The 24,218-nt window shown below is 43.3% G+C and overlaps 1 protein-coding gene across 2 annotated transcripts in view; it reads right to left on the reverse strand.

Moving 5' to 3' along the window:
• LOC120945367 (extracellular serine/threonine protein kinase FAM20C-like) overlaps positions 1–8,875 on the reverse strand; it is a 112,743-nt gene extending 103,868 nt beyond the window's left edge. For both annotated transcript variants that reach the window (XM_040359488.1, XM_040359487.1), the window contains exon 1: positions 8,293–8,875. In XM_040359488.1, coding sequence (XP_040215422.1) covers positions 8,293–8,729 — 437 coding nt within the window. In that variant the 5' untranslated portion in view covers positions 8,730–8,875. The remainder of the gene's footprint in view (positions 1–8,292) is intronic.
• Positions 8,876–24,218: the final 15,343 nt, after the last annotated feature.

Genomic DNA, 24,218 nt, shown 5'->3' on the forward strand with positions numbered 1-24,218 from the left:
TCCGAGAAAAAAAGTCAGACAGGCTTTTTTTCTCGGAAAGTCTGGCCCTGTGTAGCCTCCATCAGACTTTTTTTGGCGGAAGTCCGACGGCCCTTAGATAGAGAACCTGTTCTCTATCTTTCCGTCGGACTTCCGACTGACTCACACCGGACTTTTGCATGGTCAAAAGTCCGACCGTGTGTATGAGGCATAACAGACACCTCCTTTATATACAAACATAAATGGGATGTAATAAAAAATATAATAAGAAATGGGATAAAATATATATATATATATATATATATATATATATATATATATATATATATATATATATATATATATATATATATATATATATATATAAAATAACACAACATGAAAGAACATTTTGAAAATAAGCTTATATTAGATTGTCAAACATAACTATGGTTGTATTGCTATTACAATGCTGAATTTAAAATGTAATTGTATTTTGAAATCATATATATCCTTTAGGATGCCTACCAGCCTGCCTTCCGAATCTGAGCATTGTGTAACCATAATTAATTAAATAAACTTGCACTTTAAAAAGGAATGAATTCAGCAAATTTTAACTGAAAATAAAAAAGAAGATACGTACAAATGTTACTTTTTCTGTCAGTACTTGCTAACAAGCTCTTTGAGAAAAATCACAGCCTATAGATGTTTCTATCAACTAGCCAACAGTTCTATTCTTGTTTTAAAAAAAAACGATTCCAGGAAATGAGTGGAAGTGTGGAAAGTAAGTGTAATGTTTAATTTACACTTATCTCTATGGTTTCCTTCAAGTCTATTGCACTGAAATCTTGGCATTTTTTTTACTGTTTAGCCACTGCATTTTTTTCAATCCTTGCACTCTGGTCACTGGGTATTTGGAAAATGCCCACAGATCTTCTATAGGCAGACTTTATAACGGTATAGTTAAAAAGGTATTAAACCCAAAACTAAACATTTTTATATATTGCAGCTTACCAATCAATAGATGTGGTGGCTGCATTATTTATATATTTTTTGCCTTTTTTACCTTGTGATCTGGCCGGTAACACACCTCCTGTATTAGAGGGCCCCCACTCTGCATGAAGGAGCACAGGGGGGACCTTTGAACAGCAGAATTGTCAGTCTGGGGGGAGGAGATTGTTAGATGTACTTGCAGATTTAAATACACTAACAAATTGAAGCTGAACTTCAGCTAATACTTTATAAAAAGTTACATTTTTTTTTCTTTTTGGAAAGAAAAGTTTTACATACATAAATAATAGCTGTAAGCACCCTTGCTGGTGTTAAATTATATGTCTCATCTCTGTAAGTGAAACATTCTGCAGGACAGCGTGTTCTTTTGAAAAATAACAGACATAGATATGGGCAGGATCATCAGATGAAAATAAAGAAAGAAAAGCCTAAAAAAAGAAAATTAACACAGCCATCACATCTAATGCCCTGTAAACATGATCGGTCAATCCGATGAGAACGGTTTGATAGATTTTTCCATCAGTTAACCGATAAAGCTGACTGATGGTTAGTCGTGCCTACACACCATGGGGCCTACACACGATCGGTTTGGTCTGATGAAAACGGTCCATCAGACCGTTATCAACGGTTTGACCGATCGTGTGTACGCGGCATAAGTATTGGTAAGCTGCACCATAAATATTTTCCTTTTGGGTTTAATGCTGCTTAAAAGGTACTAGAAAGGTGTGAGCACTGGCTAAATAATAGGGAGAACAAAGAATTCAAAGCACCAGATCTGGCGACAATGTCAATAAGAGAAGTGTAAGTTAGTACACTCATCTCCCTCACTTCTATGCGTTCAAACTTTCTGGAATTCTGCTTAAAAAATGTTTCTCATGTTTCCTTGCAAAACAATTTTAAATCACAAATACTATTAGGTCATGCTGAAATGCATTATTGAGATTTATCTATACATTTTTAAAAGTTAAAACCTGTACCACAAAAATCACAAACTGCTGTTGCTGAGCTGATTATTATGTAGTTAATTTAAAATGTTGTTTAATCCACTTGCCGACCAGCAGTTTACCATACACTGCTGGCCGGCGAGTTTGTTGTACCACCGTGACATACCCGTACGTCACAAGGGGAACTTCCTGGTTTACATGCGTGCGAGGACACGCATCCCCTGTTTCGAGCACAAGTTTGTTAGCAGGCTCACAGCAAATGATTTTGGCTGTCAGTCTGCTGCTGGTTATGGCCAGCCACAGCATAGAGATTTGGGTGTGTTAATAAACACTCAACACAGATCTGGCTGGTTCTTCTGCCTGATTTCACTTACTGTTCAGAGTTGACTGCAGGGAGAAAAGCCAACCAGTCTGTAAATAAAATTAGGACACAGTATTATTACTAATCACTGTATTAGTGTCACTAGCATAGCTCCCAATTGTTCCCGATTTGGATGGACTGTCCTTGATTTGGAACAATGTACCTCTGTCCCTCATTCCTCCTCACCTGTCCCTCATTTTGGTCTGATCTATATAGACTCGTTTTATATAAAATGCACTTTATATCTATCAAAAAATGTCTTCCAGCGATAAACCGTTCATCTGATTTCTAAATGGCTGCATTTGTAAATTCTAAAAGCCAATATAAATGAATAATAGTGGTAAAAAAAGCACTTGTGGGTTTAACCAATCTTGTTTTTTGTACAATTCTCCTTTAAGGGGGCGTGGCCAGGGGTGTGTCCTATGCCTGCATACTTTTGCTGCATTGGTGGACACGGGTAGGATGCATTGGTGGACACGGGTAGGCTGCATTGGTGGACATGGGTGAGGCTGCATTGGTGGACATGGGTGAGGCTGCATTGGTGGACATGGGTGAGGCTGCATTGGTGGACATGGGTGAGGCTGCATTAATGAGCACGGATCATTTTTTTAAATTCTGCATAAAACATTTAATGTGTAATTTCATGAGATAATTTATAAAGGGGTGTTTAGGGGCGGAGCAGGGTAGGGGTTGGGTGTGGCAACTGGTGGCGAGTAACCCTTGAGGCCTAGCTAGTAGCTCAGGACTTGAAATTTTGAGCCCTGTTCTAGAGCAAATATAAGATCCTCGCCAGGTGGTATCGTTGTCCTACTACCCAGCATAAAACAGACCCGTCCATTCCAAACACCTATTGGAGATGTTTTCAGGCACCATGACTCATATTTGCAGCACTTATCCACTCCTAACTCCTTTCTGGGACAAAATACTTCACCTCTACTATGATTTAGTTGGGGACAAAATTGTTAACTCTCCTCTCATTATATTGCTATCAATGATGCCTGGATCCTATAAACAAAATTTAAAAAAAGTCTTCTTCGACACATCTTGACTTCTGCATGTACTTTTATTGCCAGGGAATGGCCAAACGCGCAACCACCATCTTTTGTAGAATGGGCCTGTGAAATGGATTCTATTTGCCATCTATAAAATTTGATCTCCTGGGAAACAGATAAAACTGATGATTACACCTTGACCTGGTCGTTCTGGAATCACTTCCGACATTCCTCTAAATTCACCGCCTACCTTTGATCTCCCTATCATACTGCTTGCTATCTTTCTTGGATAGCCAGTTTTATCTCACCTCCTAGTGCTTACTACCCTATATTTGTTCTTCTACCCTAGTTATTACAACTTTGTTCAGACTTCTACGTAAATGTTTGGTTATAACCATATTTTTGTTAAGTATGCCCCTGAGGAGGGTTTCCTGCTTGCTCTCCTTGTTGAAAGGTCCTTTGATATTTCTTAGGCCTCGTACACACCAGCGGATCTGTCCGATGAAAACGGTCCGCGGATTTTGGTCTGATGGCTGTATACACCATCAGACCAAAATCCCCGCGGAAAACAAACGCGGTGACGTGTCGCGACGTAGCTAAGGCGATGACACGGCGACGTGCGCGACCCTGGAAGGTCAATGCTTCCACGCATGCGTCGAATCACTTCGACGCATGCGAGGGCTTTTGGCCGAGCGGACATGTCTGGTAAGTCGTACAGACGACCGAACATGTCCGACGGACAGGCTTCCAGTGGACATGTTTCTTAGCATGCTAAGAAACATTTGTCCGCTGGAAACCTTTCCGATCCGCCAGACATTTGTCTGGTTGGCTGTACACACGACCGAACATGTCTGCTGAAACTGGGCCGCGGACCAGTTTCAGCAGACATGTTCGGTCGTGTGTACGAGGCCTTATGTTACTGCTACTGGCATACTACTGAAATTTCACTTAATTCAAACGTTGGACCACTGCCTACCTCACACCCTGCTTACCTAGGTGGTTATGCTCCTTTGTTATCTACCCATACAATGTTGTACTTTGATTTGCCTTACATACTAGTATGTAAAGCCAACTGTTACTGATATACTTACTGTACTAAATGGATGGATCTAAACCTAAACCTTATGATCCTTTTGTAACTCCTTTTTTTATGTGTATTCATGTAACAACATAAAGACCAATAAACAAAGATTAAACATAATGCTCAGCATAAAGCTGAATGTGTGTTTTTAAAAGGGCATAATTCTATTTTTTGCTGGCTGAAATTTATTTTTTGACAGCCTGACCAGATGCACTGCATTGATAATGGCTGCATATATTTTTCACAGGAAATACTTCCTAATTATTAAAGTGACAAGTGCTTTTGCGCTAAAATGGATCCTAAATGAGTGAATCCACCAAAAATATATAGTGCAGCAAAACCTAATTATGTTTACATGACATAAAACAGGAATATAAATAAATGGTGATTCTGCGCAACATATCACACTAATGGAATAGTGATATCACATAAGAAAGATAAATGTAAGAGCTGACAAATAATCAGCATATAGTATTAAATGCAAAGAGAATAGTGAGTCCAAATATAAATATATATATACTCAAATAGTGAATAGTGAGTCCAAAATATATAATACTCATAAGGCGAATGTGCAAAAATATATAAAGAATATTGTGCAAAAAAAACGGAATGGAAGTTCAATCCCAATAGTAAACACAAATCAGCTGTCAGGGCAGATATTCTGAATGCACTGGATGAAGGTGAGCACCAGCTCTATGGTGTGAGTGCACGACCGTGCGATAGAAGATAAACCAGATCCCTGGCTGAGCTCCCGGGACTCTTACCTCTCAGCCCTCCTAAATGGGCATTGATGTACAGGTCACTCGCAGCCTTCTATGGGTGGTCCCTGATGTTTCCTCTCTTGATCTGATGGATCCTTCCTTAATTGGGACAGATGCTCCTCAAAACCAGATGGATGATGTGGGTTATAAGAGAGAGAGAGAGGGGACTCCCATAGTGAGGTAACGTTTGGTGCAGGTAAAATATGTTTATTGAGGAAAAACCTGCACTTACATTAAAATAAAAATAAAAGTGCAACGAGGAAACAAACAAGCGGCGTTTGAATCGCCAGCTTACGTCACTCCGGGTGTACGTCCTCCAATTCCTACGCGTTACGACACCACGTGTCTTCGTCTGGGGAAAGACACGTGGTGTCGTAACGCGTAGGAATTGGAGGACGTACACCCGGAGTGACGTAAGCTGGCGATTCAAACGCCGCTTGTTTGTTTCCTCGTTGCACTTTTATTTTTCTTTTAATGTAAGTGCAGGTTTTTCCTCAATAAACATATTTTACCTGCACCAAACGTTACCTCACTATGGGAGTCCCCTCTCTCTCTCTCTTATAACCCACATCATCCATCTGGTTTTGAGGAGCATCTGTCCCAATTAAGGAAGGATCCATCAGATCAAGAGAGGAAACATCAGGGACCACCCATAGAAGGCTGCGAGTGACCTGTACATCAATGCCCATTTAGGAGGGCTGAGAGGTAAGAGTCCCGGGAGCTCAGCCAGGGATCTGGTTTATCTTCTATCGCACGGTCGTGCACTCACACCATAGAGCTGGTGCTCACCTTCATCCAGTGCATTCAGAATATCTGCCCTGACAGCTGATTTGTGTTTACTATTGGGATTGAACTTCCATTCCGTTTTTTTTGCACAATATTCTTTATATATTTTTGCACATTCGCCTTATGAGTATTATATATTTTGGACTCACTATTCACTATTTGAGTATATATATATTTATATTTGGACTCACTATTCTCTTTGCATTTAATACTATATGCTGATTATTTGTCAGCTCTTACATTTAACTTCCTAATTATTGCAGATGCAAATTAGTTTTTGTGAAAACAGTGTAATATGTGCATCAACACAGAGGTTAATTTGTTCCTTTGGGAGAGCATATGACGGAGTGATTTGCAAGCAGATTTTTGAAGATGAGGGAAAAGCATTATCACCCCATAACACATAAGTACACATTTAATAGTTGGTTTTATATCTACATTAACAAACAAGTCCCCCCCCCCCCCCATGCTTAGGTGCAATGTGTTATGTGCCCTACCAAAGTGTTCAGATATGTAGAGACGAATATCTTTTTAGGGAGAAAAACTTTCCCATAGTTGTTAAACTTTTAGTGGCTTCTCTTCAGGCTTATTACCGCTAGTTGCAAAAAGGTGCAGCCAAAAATATCTGAAAAAGCCTTTTTTTCCCAAGTTGTAATAAATCAGATTGGGGCCCTGCTGCTATATTTAGGCCAAACTAAAAGTAAAAGTAAAAAATAATTTACACATGCAAAATATGTGACGTCAGAATACTGCATTACTGGTGTTGTCTGTTATAATTGTACTGTTCTGGAATGCCACATAAAGCTTAAAGATATCTCCTAAACATGTAATTTAAAGCATGTAATGCACTGATACATATCCCCCATGACAGTCTCTGGCTCCCTATTACCTTATTTGACAATCTCTTGCATGTTAGCTGCGAAAAATGTAAATAGATAGCAGAGGGCACATCTGTGTGGTGGTTATTTAAAAAGTAGACATACATAAAAGTAGACAATTAGCAATTTACACAATACACATGACGGAAGTGTAAACACATGTCAGCCTTTGGGGGTGAATCTTCTCACAACAGGACACGTTTTTTCAGATGTGTCCTGTGCTGTCCACATCTATTGCTCTAAAGAGTCTTCCGTTTCTCAAGAGGTGCTGCACTGAAATCAACCAAACTCAGACACAATTGCTCATCTCTATTCTCAGGGACCTGGGTATGTGTAATAAAGTAGTGCAAGGAACAACTATTATTATATAGAACTTGAACAACCCAAATCAGTCAAGCAGAGCCCACTTTTCCATAATCAGTAAGTAAAAGATAAATGTTGTTACAGATCACTACACTTTGCACATTGTTTTATCCTATTAAAATAGGCCAGTTCTGTATGTACATTTCCATATGGCGTAGAGATGATTTATTATTATATATATAATATTATGGGGGTTATTTACGAAAGGCAAATCCACTTTGCACTACAAGTGCAAAGTGCACTTGAAATTGCACTTGGAAGTGCAGTCGCTGTAAATCTGAGGGGAAGCTCTGCTGATTTTATTATCCAATCATGTGAAAGCTAAAATGCTGTTTTTTATTTTCCTTGCAAGTTCACATGTCTACAGCGACTGCACTTCCAAGTGCACTTTCGGTGCAATTTCAAATGCATTTTGCACTTGTAGTTTGCACTTGCAGTGCAAAGTGGATTTGCCTTTCGTAAATAACCCCCTATGTGTATTAATGTATTAGGCCTCATACACACGACCGGACAATCCGCTGAAAACGGTCCGCCGGACCGTTTTCAGCGGACATGTCCGGTCGGAGATTTCTGTCTGATGGTTGTACACACCATCAGACAGAAATGAGAGACAATCCGCACGGACAGACAGCACGGTGACGTGTCTGCGCCGTCGCCGCGACGATGACGCGGCGACGTGCGCGACGCTGAAAGGTCAATGCTTCCACGCATGCGTCAAAGTCATTCGACGCATGCGAGGGATGGCGGCCGGTCGGACATGTACGGTGAGTCTGTACAGACGACCGAACATGTCCGACGGACAGGATTCCAGCGGGCATGTTTCCTAGCATGCTAAGAAACATTTGTCCGCTCGAAAACGGTCGGGCGGACAAATGTACGCTGGAAACCTGTCCGCTCGGCTGTACAGACGACCGAACATGTCTGCTGAAACTGGTCCGCAGACCAGTTTCAGCAGACATGTTCGGTCGTCTGTACGGGGCCTTAGAGTACTTACTTCTTAGCAGTTTGGTGAGGGTGAAGATAGTTTGTACTTACAGATGGGTTTCAAGTCAATATAAAAATAATACAAAAAAATATAAACATACAGTTGTAAGGTTATATTAACTATTCTGGACATTCGATACTTATTAAAAAAAAATTATAAAATGGCAACTTACCACTCATCACTTCCACTGCTTTTTAGGGTAAATTTTTCCTCTGTGTTCACTCTGAATAGCTTGTCCTCCTCTTTGATGATTGGCATTAGGGTATTGTATAGTGGGTTCTGGAAAAGAGATGCCAGCTTTGATCCTTTATATCTTTTTGTTGCTTTTTTCTGAACATTTAGGCTTATTTTTAAAGTCTTCAACATCTGACTTCCATCCACTGAAGATCCATTGCTGCCACTAAAATCTTGCAGTGTCCTTACAATTGGCATCTTCTGGACCAAATGTGTTTTGGTTCTGAGATGGTTTTGAGATGGACATGGGCAAGAAACTGTTGTAGAAAAAGAAAAAATGTCTAGAGCAAAATGCATGGCAAATGTAAAAAATAGGAGGGACAGCATCACCAACTTAAACCGCCTTTGTACTGAAAAATGTAGACGCCGGATCATTTTATTCAAATAAGTAAAAAAAAATTAAAAATTTGAGTTAAAGATCTTTGTCGATAAAATACATTAATTTAAGTATCAACTGGCCATTACTACAGATCTGTGAATTGTAAAGAAGAAATGACTCCTGATGCTGGCAAAAAGAAAAAAGCTTGTCATTGCAGGATTATTTGAGAACTGTGTCAATAAAAAGATAGATGAGACTATGAGACAGAACAGGGGTCAATCAATAGACCTAGCTCCAGCCAATATTTCCCATGCAACAATTTTGGCAACATTATCTGGAAAATAATTTCCTATGTTTAATGTCAGCATAGGTAAGGCTCCAAATAATAAATGGACAGATGTAGAGTAGAGATACAGTAAATAAAGTATTTTAGGCAAATAAAAGCCCAATTCCAGACAAAACCTTTTTTTAAAGGGTTACTATAAAGTTTGTCAAATTTTATTCCATTTTTTTATCGTCCACAATATTATAAACTCCACCACTTAGTTTGAAAGGCATGTTGGGCTACACTATAAAGTATTATTCAACACAAATTATATGTAAAGGCAAACATGTTTTTTGAAGTTTTGGATAGTGTAAGAAAGGGTTAGACTCTCGTAAGTTTTTATTGCTGTCTGTGCTTCCAGCTAAGGAGATTCACCACTTTTTCCTGGTGACCACTGTTACTAAGACAGAGAATAAAGGGAAATCCAAAAATTTAATTTGCCACCAGTGGTGTCATCAGAGGTGAGGGGGACTCTCTAATGCCTTGTACACACGATCGGTTTTCCCGGCGGTAAAAAGTCCCCCGGGAAAACCAAGGGGAAAACCGAGAACCTGCTCAGTAGCTTTTTCCCCCTACACATGGCCAGGTTTCCCGACAGGAAAACTGCCATGAGAGCTTTAGTCAGGAAACCGGGCCGTGTGTATGCTCCATCGCAGGTTTTCCCCATAGGGAAACTGCCGGCTTAAAAACCGCCTCTTTTTTCCCGCTGGGATTCCCGGCGCTTTTCCTGTCATGTGTACGAGGCATAATATTAAAATCCTGTTCACTTGGAGAGATTTCCTTCCTCTACATCCTCAGGACATAGAGTAAATTGATATTTGCCCGGCAGGACATAGACAGCAAAAATAACTTGACAGGGGTTTTTATCCTTCCCTATTCTATAAAAAAAATGACTACTTATACACTTTAACCACTCTTACTGTAAAGTTAAACTGACTAATAGGGATGAGCTGAACAATTCCCCCCCCCCCCGATTCAGTTTGCAGCAGAACATGCGGACAGGCAAAAAATTTGTTCGAACACGCGAACAATGTAAAAGTCTATGGGACACGAACATGAAAAAACAAAAGTGCTAATTTTAAAGGTTAATATGCAAGTTATTGTCATAAAAAGTGTTTGGGGACCTGGGTCCTGCCCCAGGGGACATGTATCAATGCAAAAAAAATAAAAAAACGCCCGTTTTTCAGGAGCTGTGATTTTAATAATGCTTAAAGTGAAACAATAAAAGTGAAATATTCCTTTAAATTTCGTACCTGGGGGTGTCTATAGTATGCCTGTAAAGTAGCGCATGTTTCCCGTGTTTATAACGTCTCTGCACAAAATGACTTTTCTAAAGGAAAAAAGTAGTTTAAAACTATTCGTGGCTATAATGAAGTGTAGGGTCCAGGCAATACAGATAAAAGTAATTGAAAGTAATTGAATACTTGCAGATCCCTGCCTGTGGTATTAGTATGAGAACACCAGTAATTGTATTCAGGTAGCTTTAGGTGCACACTGTGCAAAGACACAGTACACTGACAATACTTGCAGATCCCTGCCTGTAGTATTAGTATGAGAACACTAGCAATTGTATTCAGGTAGCTTTAGGTGGACACTGTGCAAAGGACAATAAAACTGAATACTGTAGGTCCCTGCCTGTAATTGTATGAGAACAGAACACCAGTACTTGTATTCAGGTAAGATTTAGGTGCACACTGTGCAAAGGACACTAAAACTGGATACTGGAGGTCCCTGACTGTATTTGTATGAGAACACTGGCATTTGTATTCGGGTAAGCTTTAGGTGCACACTGTGCAAAGGACAATAAAACTGAATACTGTAGGTCCCTGCCTGTAATTGTATGAGAACACAACACCAGTACTTGTATTCAGGTAAGATTTAGGTGCACACTGTGCAAATGACACTAAAACTGGATACTGGAGGTCCCTGACTGTATTTGTATGAGAACACCGAAAATTGTGTTCAGGTAAGCTTTAGGTGCACACTGTGCAAAGGACACAGTACACTAAGTGAAAATACTGCAGCTAGCACAATCGCCTGCCTGCCTGTCAGTATATTAACCACTTAACCCCCGGACCATATTGCTGCCCAAAGACCAGAGCACTTTTTGCGATTCGGGACTGCGCCGCTTTAACTGACAATTGCGCGGTCGTGCGACGTGGCTCCCAAACAAAATTGGCGTCCTTTTTTTCCCACAAATAGAGCTTTCTTTTGATGGTATTTGATCACCTCTGCGGTTTTTATTTTTTACGCTATAAACAAAAATAGAGCGACAATTTTGAAAAAAAATGAATATTTTTTACTTTTTGCTGTAATAAATATCCCCCAAAAATATATAAAAAAAACATTTTTTTCCTCAGCTTAGGACGATACGTATTCTTCTACATATTTTTTGTAAAAAAAAAATCGCAATAAGTGTTTATTGATTGGTTTGCGCAAAAGTTATAGCGTTTACAAAATAGGGGGTATTTTTATGGCATTTTTATTAATATATTTTTTTTACTAGTAATGGCGGCGATCAGCGATTTTTTTCGGTACTGCGACATTATGGCGGACACTTCGGACACTTTTGACACATTTTTGGGACCATTGGCATTTTTATAGCGATCAGTGCTATAAAAATGCATTGGATTACTATAAATATGCCACTGGCAGTGAAGGGGTTAACACTAGGGGGCGGGGAAGGGGTTAAGTATGTCCCTGGGTGTGTTCTTACTGTGGCCTCACTAGGGGAAACACTGATCCTCTGTTCATACATTGTATGAACAGAAGATCAGCATTTCCCCCCCTGACAGGACCGAGAGCTGTGTGTTTACACACACACAGCTCCTGGTCCCCGCTCTGTAACGAGCAATCGCGAGTGCCCAGCGGCGATCGCGCCCGCCGGGCACCCGCACGGGAGTCACGGACGAGCGGGGGGCGCGCACGCGCCCCTAGTGACCGCTCAAAGAGCCGAGGTATAGCTACGGGCTGTCGCCCAGGAGAGCTGACCTGCCGCCGTAGAATGACGGCGGCTGGTCGGCAAGTAGTTAAGAAGAGAGTACAGGAACGGATCTAGCGAAACTGAATACAGTGTATAAATATATATACAAGCAAAAAAACAACAAAAAGTGTAGCGCTCATAATAAGTGAAAATAAACAATAAAAGAATAAGTAGGACCCTTAATGAAAAGGGACATAAATATGATGAGGTTCAGAGGAACCAATCCAAAATAATGTGAAAAAACGTTCAATAATAAAGTTCAAAAATAACAATTGCTCCAGCATAAAAGTGACTTGATACTGAGAAGAAAGTGAGATGAAATTGCAATACCACCAGGAAAATTCAGAGGCTTACCAGATGTCATGGACCTAAATAGGTGTATACCTAATAGGTCACTAGGGCTTAATGGTAGTAATGCCTTGACTTCAGGGTAACAACACACAGGAAGATGATTCCACAGGTAAGTACGATGGACGGTGAGACCATAGTGACATATACTTGATAGTGATCAGCAATGATGGACAGAAAAGCTCATATTCAGTATTCAGAGGTTCACAGCATAATGGACCATTTCAGTGGATGATACAGGCATATAAAATATAAGCAGTGGAGTCAGCGAATCCGACGCGTTTTGATCAATCGATCGTCATCTGGGGTACTGACCCACTGCTACAAATACACAAATATATAGATATCTACCCCCATACCTTCATTATGGCTCCAGCTGGAATCAATGCTTTAATTGATAACCGGGTTGATGAAAACAAACATGGCCGCGGCGGCGTGCGCTCCAAGCCTCACATTGAGACTAGAGGGGAAGTGACGCCCTCCGGGGCTGAGCCAATAGGCAGTCACCTCCACCGGGAAACACATCCAATGGGACGAGGCCCCATCATACACTTCAGGCCAGGCAGATCCGGAGCGCAGCGCGCAGCAAACGTGAGCCCGTCCAAAAGGGAATGACGTCGGCGTGCGCTCCAAGCCTCTCAGTGAGAGAGAGCCGGAGCGCAACGTACGACGTACCGGCCGGAACAAGGAAGTAGATTGGGTAAACAAGACGGTATGCGCTCAAGGTCTCAGTCTGGATACAGGGGCCAAACATAACGATCCCACAACATGGAAACGTCACGTTGACACCCAAACCAAGCCGGACTTGCATCAACAAAAGAGCGCCCGCAAATCAAATCATAATGAGGAAACAGGGGGAAAAATAAAAATTAAGGGCATAGTTTAATATAATACAAATGAATGGAAAATATTAAAATTAAGGACGACTGAAATCAGAGGTCCATATTCCAACAAATGCTCTGGGAAATAATGCCTAAGAAGTAAAAAAAAGGCACAATAAGACGTGCAAAGAAGTGCAAAAAGGCAATGATTAACCAGAGAATAGATACCAACAAATTACATACAGATTTATATAAATAAGTCTGTACCGGGATAAAAGTTAAATAACAAACCAAGTTAAAAAAGGGGCTGGTACAAAAATAATTAAAAAATTAAAAACATTATGGACAAGGAGAGAAAAAATTACAGGAGCCATAACTGGATATGGGGGTGTATTTACATCATGATTGATTAATAAACGCATTAATGTCCCACTCGACATTGAGGCCATGTGGGACATATGTGCGCAACTCATAAATTCAGTATGCTTCAAGCCTGGACACACCTCTCGTCTTGGCACCTCCTCTCCATGGTGGTACATATTTGTCAATAATTAAAAACTGTGTACCCTTGGGATTCCGATGATGACATTCTCTGTAGTGTCTCGGGACTGTATGTTTAGTACACCCACCAATGATTTTACTAACATGTTCACCTACCCGAACGGAAACCGCATGTATGGTCCGGCCAACGTATTGCTTTCCGCAAGGGCAGGTGATAAGATATACGATGTGCGTTGTTGCACAGGTGCAAAATGATTTTATCGGGTACTGGTGACCTGTGCTCCGAGATCCAAATTCCAAAGTTTTGGACCTCCCATTAGTGTTGTGAAGACAAACACTGCATTTCTTACACGGGTAATAACCCTTCATATCCTGAAAAAACGATGGACGGCCAGGGGGATCAACCACATTAGGGGCAATACTGTTTCTCAACGTTGGTGCTCCTTTAAATATGACTTTGGCCCGTTCCGGTAGGTTAGGGCCCAGAACCCTGTCATTCTTAAGTATATCCCAATGTTTGTCAATGATGGTTTTGACATCCCTATGCTCACTTGGTTTGGGTGTCAACGTGACGTTTCCATGTTGTGGGATTGTTATGTTTGGCCCCTGTATCCAGACTGAGACCTTGAGCGCATACCGTCTTGTTTACCCAATCTACTTCCTTGTTCCGGCCGGTACGTCGTACGTTGCGCTCCGGCTCTCTCTCACTGAGATGCTTGGAGCGCACGCCGACGTCATTCCCTATTGGACGGGCTCACGTTTGCTGCGCGCTGAGCTCCGGATCTGCCTGGCCTGGAGTGTATGATGGGGCCTCGTCCCATTGGATGTGTTTCCCGGTGGAGGTGACTGCCTATTGGCTCAGCCCCGGAGGGCGTCACTTCCCCTCTAGTCTCAATGTGAGGCTTGGAGCGCACGCCGCCGCGGCCATGTTTGTTTTCATCAACCCGGTTATCAATTAAAGCATTGATTCCAGCTGGAGCCATAATGAAGGTATGGGGGTAGATATCTATATATTTGTGTATTTGTAGCAGTGGGTCAGTACCCCAGATGACGATTGATTGATCGAAACGCGTCGGGATTCGCTGACTCCACTGCTTATATTTTATATGCCTGTATCATCCACTGAAATGATCCATTATGCTGTGAACCTCTGAATACTGAAAATGAGCTTTTCTGTCCATCATTGCTGATCACTATCAAGTATATGTCCCTATGGTCTCACCGTCCATCGTACTTACCTGTGGAATCATCTTCCTGTGTGTTGTTGAAGTTACCCTGAAGTCAAGGCATTACTACCATTAAGCCCTAGTGACCTATTAGGTATACACCTATTTAGGTCCATGACATCTGGTAAGCCTCTGAATTTTCCTGGTGGTGGACCCTCTATTGCAATTTCACATCACTTTCTTCTCAGTATCAAGTCACTTTTATGCTGAAGCAATTGTTATTTTTGAACTTTATTATTGAACGTTTTTTCACATTATTTTGGATTGGTTCCTCTGAACCTCATCATATTTATGTCCCTTTTCATTAAGGGTCCTACTTATTCTTTTATTGTTTATTTTCACTTATTATGAGCGCTACACTTTTTGTTGTTTTTTGCTTGTGTTTCAGAACCGATCTAGTTCTGTAGTGTTGGCTGCCATTATTCGCTTTTCTATTAGTAGCGCGGTGATTTATATACTATTGTATATTGTATTTAAATATATATACAACACCTGGGATGCATATATATCCTCTACACACTGTAATTGTAGCTGACTCGCCTGCCTGCCTGCTCTATCTAACCTAATTGAAATTCCACTCTCTCTCTCTCTCTGTCTGTCTTTCACCAACGCCGCAACACACTACACAAGGCCGACTTCATGCGGCCTTAAATAGTGTGGGGCGTGTGCTAAATCCCCTGAGGCATAATTGACCAAAGCTTTGGCAAATTACTTCTCTCTGTACAGACGGCACTGTGATTGGCCAAGCATGCGGGTCATAGTGCATGCTTGGCCAATCATTAGCCAGCAATGCACTGCGATGCCACAGTAAATTATGGGCCGTGATGCGCCACTCGATTTTGGTGCGAACGCCCCATAACGTTCGCAATTCAACCAACGATCAAACATACGATGTTCGAGTCGAACATGGTGTCACGTACCTGGTTGTGGAGCCCAACGTGCAGGGAGCGGCCTCTCGTAAGCCTCCGACTCAGGAGCCCCTGGTAGAGCAGACAGAGGGTCAAGAGTCTGGAGGGGCACAAGTGCCTGATGGTAAGCTGGGTGACAGACCGGAAGTGGCAGCAGGCAGGTGTAGAGCAGGTCCAGGCGGGATACCAACAGCGGGCAGGAGCGGAGATGTGGCACTTGTGGGCACAGGAATCAGGCGGGTGTATAGACCGGACCAAGCACCGGTGAGTGGATCAGGAACCAGAGCAAGTCCGAAAGAGTAGTCAAAAGTCCAGGCCGGGTCGGTATCACAGGCGGGCAGGTAACAGAACCAGGGGTTGAGCAGAAGCGGTAGTCAGACGAAGCTGGGGTCGTAGGTAGGTTGCAGACAGAGGAGGTCACAGGAAGCCGGGTCAGGTAAACAGAAGATCAACAGGTAAGGCCTTGTACACACGACCGGATCTATCCGCTGGGATTTATCCGCAGATCAGTTCCAGCGGATAGATCCGGTCGTGTGTAAGTCCGAGCGGACATTTATTGCCGGAAAAAAATCCAGCCGACGGATTTCAAGCGGATAAAAATTTCTTAGCATGCTAAGAAATCTATCCGCTTGAATCCTGTCCAGCGGATTGATCCGGTGGTCTGTACAGACTCACCAGATCAATCCGTCCGCTCCCCTCCCTCGCATGCGTCGTAATGATTCGACGCATGCGTGGAAGTCTTTACCTTCCAGTGTCGCGCACGTCGCCGCGTCATCGTCGCGGCGACGGCGCGACACGTCACCGCGGATGGATTCCGCGCGGATTTCGATCTGATGGAGAGTACAGCCATCAGATCCAAATCCGCCAGAGGATTTATCCGCTGGAAACGGTCCGGCGGACCGTTTCCAGCGGATATCCTCTGGTGTGTACGGGGCCTAACAGGTGCAGGTTCTCTGGATATACGCTGTAGACTGGTCAGCAAGATGGAGAAGCACCAGACTGCTTAAATAGCGTTCCTTGGCGCCAAACGCCGTCACTGTGCGCTCCCGTCGCACGCGCCACGCACGCCGCTGCGTGTGCCAGGCGCATTGATGCGTGCACCAACGCGCATGCATCGGGGCTGGATTCCCCTGCTGCTACTATTGGTAGCCACACTTCTGGATCATCTTTCGTGACATTGCCCTCCCTCTACGGGCAGCCTCCGGGTGCCCAACTGAGCCAACCTTCTTGGGTGAGTTCTCTTAAAAGCCAGGATCAGTCTCTCCACATGAATATTGGTCTCTGGCTCCCAGGAATTCTCTTCCGGGCCACAGCCCTTCCACTTTACCAGGTATTGAACCTGGTTACGTCTCTTCCTGCAATCCAGGATGGATTCCACCTCAAATTCCTCTTTGCCGTCAATAAGTACCGGTTTAGGAGGACCGGTATTCCGGTTGGTGAAGGGATCCGAGACTGTGGTCCTGAGCAATGCCACGTGAAAAACTGGGTGAATCCGGTAGGAAGCAGGTAACTTTAACTCGTAGGCCACTTCGTTAATCTTCCTGAGTATCGGGAAGGGGCCCACAAACTTGGGACCTAGTTTTTTTCACAGACAAGCTAATTTTAAATTCAAGGTGGACAGCCAAACTTGGTCTCCTGGTGCAAGGTCAAGTTCTCCCCTCCTCCTCCTGTCGAACACCTCCTTATTACGTTCTTGGGTTTTTGCCATTGTCTCCTGAAGTAACTTATTGTTAGTAGAGAAAAAGTCCAGGGTTTCTTGGACAGCCGGTACTGAACATTCTGGTATGTTATTGGATAGGAACAGAGGGTGAAAACCATAGTTAGCAAAAAATGGAGACTGCTTGGTAGCGGAATGGACCAAGTTGTTGTAGGCAAATTCTGCAAGGGGCAATAGAGAGGCCCAATCGTCCTGAGCAAAACTAGAGAAGCAGCGCAGATATTGCTCCAGCGTCTGGTTGGTGCGCTCGGTCTGGCCGTTGGACTGCGGATGGTATGCGGATGAGAAGGACAGACCAATTTCCAGAGCTCCACAGAGCGCTTTCCAGAATCTTGAGGTGAATTGCACCCCCCGGTCAGACACAATATTTGCGGGTACACCATGGAGTCTCACTATCTCCTTGATAAAGACTTTTGCCGTTTCAGAAGCGGAAGGTGTTCCCACCATAGGCAGAAAGTGGGCCATCTTGGCAAGTCTATCCACCACCACGAAGATGGTGGTGTAATCTTCTGACGGAGATAGCTCGACAATAAAATCCATGGATATCATCCTCCATGGTTTCTCTGGAACAGGCAATGTTTTAGTAACCCCTAAGCTCTGGTTCTGCTGCCCTTGTTTTGGATACAGGTGGTACAGGATTCCACATAGCTTGTGCAGTCCCGAAGTAGCTGTGGCCACCAGAAGGTACGCTGGAGAAGCTCTGACGTCTCGTGTACCCCGAAGTGGCCGGCTAATTTGTGGTCGTGACAGGATTTGAGAACCGCTACCCGTAGTTGCTGGGGCACAAAGATCCTATCATTATTCCACAACAGGTCGTCTCTTAGCTGTAAAACTGGATCCGATGACAGGGGGAATTCTGAGGAGGCCTGCTTAATCTGGGACAGGAGATCCCCCTGTAGCATGAGGAAATTACCGGGAGCTAGGATGGTGTCTGGAGATGAAGGGGCTTCAGGCCCATTAAACATCCGGGAAAGTGCGTCTGGTTTAGTGTTCTTCGATCCAGGTCTATAGGTAATATGAAAGGAGAACCTGGTAAAAAAGAGTGCCCACCTGGCCTGCCGTGGCTTCAGTCTTTTAGCAACCTTCAGATATTCAAAATTTGTATGATCTATATAGATCAAAATAGGATGTGCCGCACCTTCCAGGAGGTACCGCCACTCCTCAAGGACGGCTTTAATTGCCAAAAGTTCTCTGTCACCGACATCGTAATTCCTCTCAGATTCCGATAACTTGTGTGAGAAGAACGCAACTGGGTGTAATAAGGACTTGGGTCCCTGTCTCTGAGAAAGCACCGCTCCGACAGCTACCTCAGAGTCGTCTACTTCCAGGATGTAAGGTAAGGCCGGGTCGGGGTGTTTCAGGATAGAGGCTGAGATGAACAGGCCCTTCAGGGTAGTAAAAGCGGCCTGAGCTTCGGGAGACCACTGGAACTGAGTGCCTTGCTTGGTCAAGCTTGTGATGGGCGTGATGATGGAGTAAAAGCCTTTGATGAACTTCCGGTAAAAATTCGCAAAACCCACAAAGCGCTGAACCGCTTTCTTATCGGTGGGAGCAGACAGAGGAGGTCACAGGAAGCCGGGTCAGGTAAACAGAAGATCAACAGGTAACAGGTGCAGGTTCTCTGGGTATACGCTGTAGACTGGTCAGCAAGATGGAGAAGCACCAGACTGCTCCCGCCGCGCGCGCCACCGCACTTGCCAGGCGCATTGATGCGCGGAAAACTTCTGAATCGTCTTTTGTGACACATGAGTTTGATTCGAACACAAAGCTCATCCATACCTACCACTAATAGTACCCTCTGGAATTTGTTCCACGTGGACTATCTCTACATCTGGACCCTCCCCCTGTCGCCTAGTTTAAAAGCCCCTCTAACTTGTCGGCCATCTTCACTACCAGCCGATCAGCACCTTCCCCATTTGGGTGCAGTCCATCCCTGCTGAAGATCTGGCAACTGACTGAGAAATCAGCCCAGTTCTGCAGAAACCCAAACCCCTTCTTTATACACCAGCTCCTCAGCCACTTGTCCATAGGTAAGAACACATCCTACAAAAAAATGTATGGGATGAAAGCTTTTTTTCACGTACCAAGCAAAGTATGCCTAAACTGTGCAATGGTAGTGATTCTTCCCCTCAAGTCTCCCTCTCCTCCTGGCTTGTTGGGCTGCCCTGTTAGGGGCAGTACAAGAATTGCTAAGTTGGGGGTAATTTTACCCGTTCAGCAGGAAGAGAGGTTTCAGGGATTTTATTCAAATCTGTTTGTGGTCCTGAAGAAGGATGGGGTCCGTCCAATCCTGGACCTCAAAGCCCTAAATGCCTTTGTGAAGGTAAGGAAGTTCCGCATGGAATCCATTCGTTCGGTGGTAGCTGTCCTTGGACATCAAAGACGCATACTTGTATGAAAAGAAAGGAGATGTTGCGCTAGTTAATTAAATGGATCTAAACAAAAAGATTGATGTATAATAAATATTGAAGCCAGTAAACCCAAATCAATGGGAAGCTGTAAAAAAAAAGAAGAACTCAGTCCCAGTGTGTCCACAATAGATATAGTTCATATGAAGGTGAACAAATGTTGAGGAGCAAATGTGACAACCACCACCACGAACCAGTAAAAATTGGAGGCTTACCACATGGCAAGCAATGAATGCTTGCGGCTGCAAACCCCAGCCAGGGCCTTTAGGCGATCCTCACGGGGGGGGGGGGGGATGAATGTTGAAACCCCCAAACTAATCCACGATTTTTGGAACGTGTCACAAAAGAAAACACTCAATAGTGAAGTATGTTGTAGATCACTATATACCTCATGTGTGTGCTGACTTAGAAACCACCACCACCAACACCCTATAAATAGGAGGCTTACCAGAGCATGTAAATAAACCAGCGAGTGGCTAAAACCCTAGCCTGGGCCTTTAAAAATCCTGGGCTGTGATTAAAATCCTTAGGGATCCTCCGTATTCAGTAGGTACATAAAAGGAATAATAGGGCCCACATAGTGAAGTACGTTTACCACTGTACGTTTAATGAATAAAAATTTGCACTTACAAGGTCATATAAGAATAAAAGCAGAGAGAAGCCGGCCGGCTCGGAACAAACGCCCGTCCACTCTGAACAACACGTCCTGCGTCAGCACGCTACCTTCCCGACGCGCGTTTCATCATAAAATGACGTCATCTTGCATACTTGCATGTCCCAATTTGTGCAAGTCACCAGAAGAGTCTGCGCTTTGCGATCGGGGAGGACCACTATCAGTTTGTGGCCCATCCTTTTGGCCTAGCGTCAGCACCAAGAGTTTTCACCACTGTGCTCGCACCGATCCTAGCTTTGCTGAGACAGTGAGGCATTGCCATCGTGGGCTACTTAGACGATCTTCTTCTGAGAGCAGCTTCTTGCAAAACGCTCTCAAACCAAGATACTCTTAAACCAAGATTTTACGGTATTTTTTTTTTTCATTAAAATATTTTTTCCCCCCAAAAATTGCATTTTAAAAACCATTGCACAAATACCATGTGACATAAGAAATTGCAACGATCACCATTGTATTGCCCAGGATCTCTGCTAAAAAATATATATAATCTCTTGTGGGTTATAAGTAATTTTCTAGCAAAAGAATACCGATTTAAACAAAAAGTACCAGAAAAGGCTTTGGGCTAGATTCAGTAACAATTTACGCCGGCGTATCTATTGATACGCTGCGCAAGTTCGAGGATGCGCCTGCGTATCTTTTTTCTGTATTCAGAAAGCAAGATATGCCAAAATTTGGCTAAGATACGACGACATACTGTAAGTCTCTTACGCCATCGTATCTTAGTTGCATATTTACGCTGGCCGCTAGGTGGCGCTTCCGTAGATTTACGCGTCGAATATGGTAATGAGCTAGATACGCCGATTCACGAACGTAGTTGCGCCCGGCGTATCTATATACGTCGTTTGCGTAAGGCGTCGGACCGGCGTAAAGTTACCCCTGCTATATGAGGCGCAGGCAATGTTAAGTATGGACGTCGGGACAGCGTCAAATTTTCCGTCATTTACGTCGTTTGCGTAAGTCGTACGTAGGCAGTGTTCGGCGTATTTCTAGCTGACGTGATTTTGACGCATGCGCACTGGGATACGTCTACGGACGGCGCATGCGCCGTGCATTCGGCGCCTCATTTACATGGGGTCACGGATCATTATACTAAAACACGCCCACCTCCTTCCTATTTTGAATTAGGCGGGCTTACGCCGGCCCATATACGCTACACCGCCGTAACTAAAGGCGCAAGTTCTTTCTGAATACAGTACTCGCCTTTCTAAGTTACGGCGGCGTAGCGCATATGAGATGCACTACGCCCGCCTAAAGATACACAAATGTATCTGAATCTAGCCCATAGTCTTCAAGTGTCTAATATTGCTCACCTTCAGACAAATATTTAGGACAGAACACTTTGCGTTAATATTGGGAGTGCAGTTCAAATTGAGCTTTGCACATGGACCATGACCAAAGCAACTTAAGCAAACACGCATTCTGGAACACTTATGAGAATGTTCAAATTTTCCGACGGGAAAAGTTCTTGTTGGAAATTCCGACGTGCAAAAATCCTACGCATGCTCGGAATCATTGAACTTCATTTTTTTTCGGCTTGTCGTAGTGTTGTACATCACCACGTTCTTGACAGTCGGAATTTCCGACAACATTTGTGTGACCGTGTGTATGCAAGTTTGAGCCAAAATTCAGTCCACGGTTTTCTTGTCGGAATTTCCGATCGTGTGTACGCGGTATTAGCATAAAACGATACTCAGAGGCCAAAATTAAAAACTCCACAGTTCCTGACGCACGCACGCATTAAAATATGACCTGTGGTCCTTTGAATCTATATTTACTTTAAAAAATTAAAGCCTAATGTTGGCCATAGATGAGTAGTTACATGACAAATCAGCCTAGGGACAACATGATTAAAAATAATAAGAGTCTCCCTGGGTGTGTCTTAAGTTTGCAAGGCAGCTACCTAGTCGTCTGTGCATATCTTTGTTTTTGTGGTTCCTTTTTTTCCCCTGTTGAGGGGTTTTCTTCAGGTGGTTGTCTTTTTTGTTACCCACTCTTCATTGAGGCAATGCTTTGGGACGTCCCTATGGTAAAGAATGCTGAGAAGCTGTGTCTGTCAATGGACATAAGAGAAAATTACTCACTGTCACATTACCTTCTTAACTGACGGACACAGGACCCACCCCTCTTTTGGTATTTTTTTCTTGTAGTGCTTTGTGACCAACTGGCTTGCCTATAGCAGAGAGGAGAGTTTATAAGAGCTAGAACTGCCTATAGGTGGTGCTGTGCCTTTTTCTGCCAATTGTCCTACTCCTGTAGGTGAACCTATAAACCCTATTGTCAAAAATGAAGAGATGCTGTGTCCATTAATAAACATAAGAGAAAAAAATATAAAGCAAGTCCACTATAACCCCCAACCCCACCTACTGTTGGTGGTTGTTGGGTTGTTCTCCACTTTTTTGCTGAGCTCCATTATCCTTTCAGATAGCAGTCTCCCCCGAGTCATGATACCTGTCCTGCTGTAAAACACCAGATTCCTCTTGGTGCATTCCCTTATAGTAGTAATTTCTATCTTGCTGCCGCATTTTTCTCTGGCATTTCAGTGAGTTGCTTTTGAACATCCAACATGTGTAAGACTCTACAGTATAATATTTTTAATGTAGTTCCTTAAAAGACACAGGACCGACCCCCATGTGCCTTGGCCCTATTTTTTGTTTGGGGGTTGTAGGTTATAGGCTGGCTGACTTTTGCCAGTGTCCACCTTCTGAATACATCAACCCATACATCTATGCTTTAATAAATTCCTGTGTCCCTTAATAGACTACAACAATGTTATGTTAAGATAAAAAAAAAAATACTTTTAACAGTGGCGGCTGGTGGTTTTGTCTGGAGGGGCGGCAAACAACTACTCCCCCCAGGTCGGCTGGTGGCACCCCCCCCCCCGCTTCTGCTAAGTCAGGTCACCCGCACCCCCCGGGTGTCGCAGTCAGTCGGGTTTTCAGCCCGTACTTACCCCATCTAGGTTGCGGGTGGGCAGCGCTCTTCCAGGCGGCGGGTGGGTGTCTCCTCCTCCTCTGCATCACGGCGGCTTCCGCCACGTGTCTCCTCCATCCTCCTCTTAGGCGTCCAATAGGATTGCCTGTCCTTTTAGCCAACTGGGTGATTGGCCAGGAGGATCAGTGTGAGAATAGCGAATATTAATTCGCTGTTCTCACATAACTGGGTGGGCTCTGAGCGCAGTGCTCTGCTCCCGAGTCCACCCCTTTTCGAAGCCTATTAGAGCCTCTGGCTTTAATCATGTGCTTAAAAAAAAACAAAAAAAAAAAACAAGCCCCCCACCCCCCATTCGAATCCTTGCGTCCGGCGCCCTGCATATAGATCAGGGGGCCACTATGTTTATTTTTAACATTATTGTGAATATCTACTAATGCAGAGAATAGTTCACTAACTGAGGGCAGTTTCCTATTAGTTTAGAACATCCATAGACAAATTTTATAAAATTATGATAGAAATACTGAGAACAGACCACATTCTACCTGTTTTCATGTAATGTTTTTGTATAAGATGTAAAATTTACATAATAGTATAGCTACGTAACTGTCAGATCTTTTCTGCAATTTTCCCTGAAGAGTTTCCGCAATGATTATTCTAAGGACTATGACAAAGAAACAGTTAAACGTGTGACAAAAGAGAAAAGT

The sequence above is a fragment of the Rana temporaria genome, chromosome 7 (genome assembly GCF_905171775.1).
Source record: "Rana temporaria chromosome 7, aRanTem1.1, whole genome shotgun sequence".
NCBI classification, from domain to species: Eukaryota; Metazoa; Chordata; class Amphibia; order Anura; family Ranidae; genus Rana; species Rana temporaria.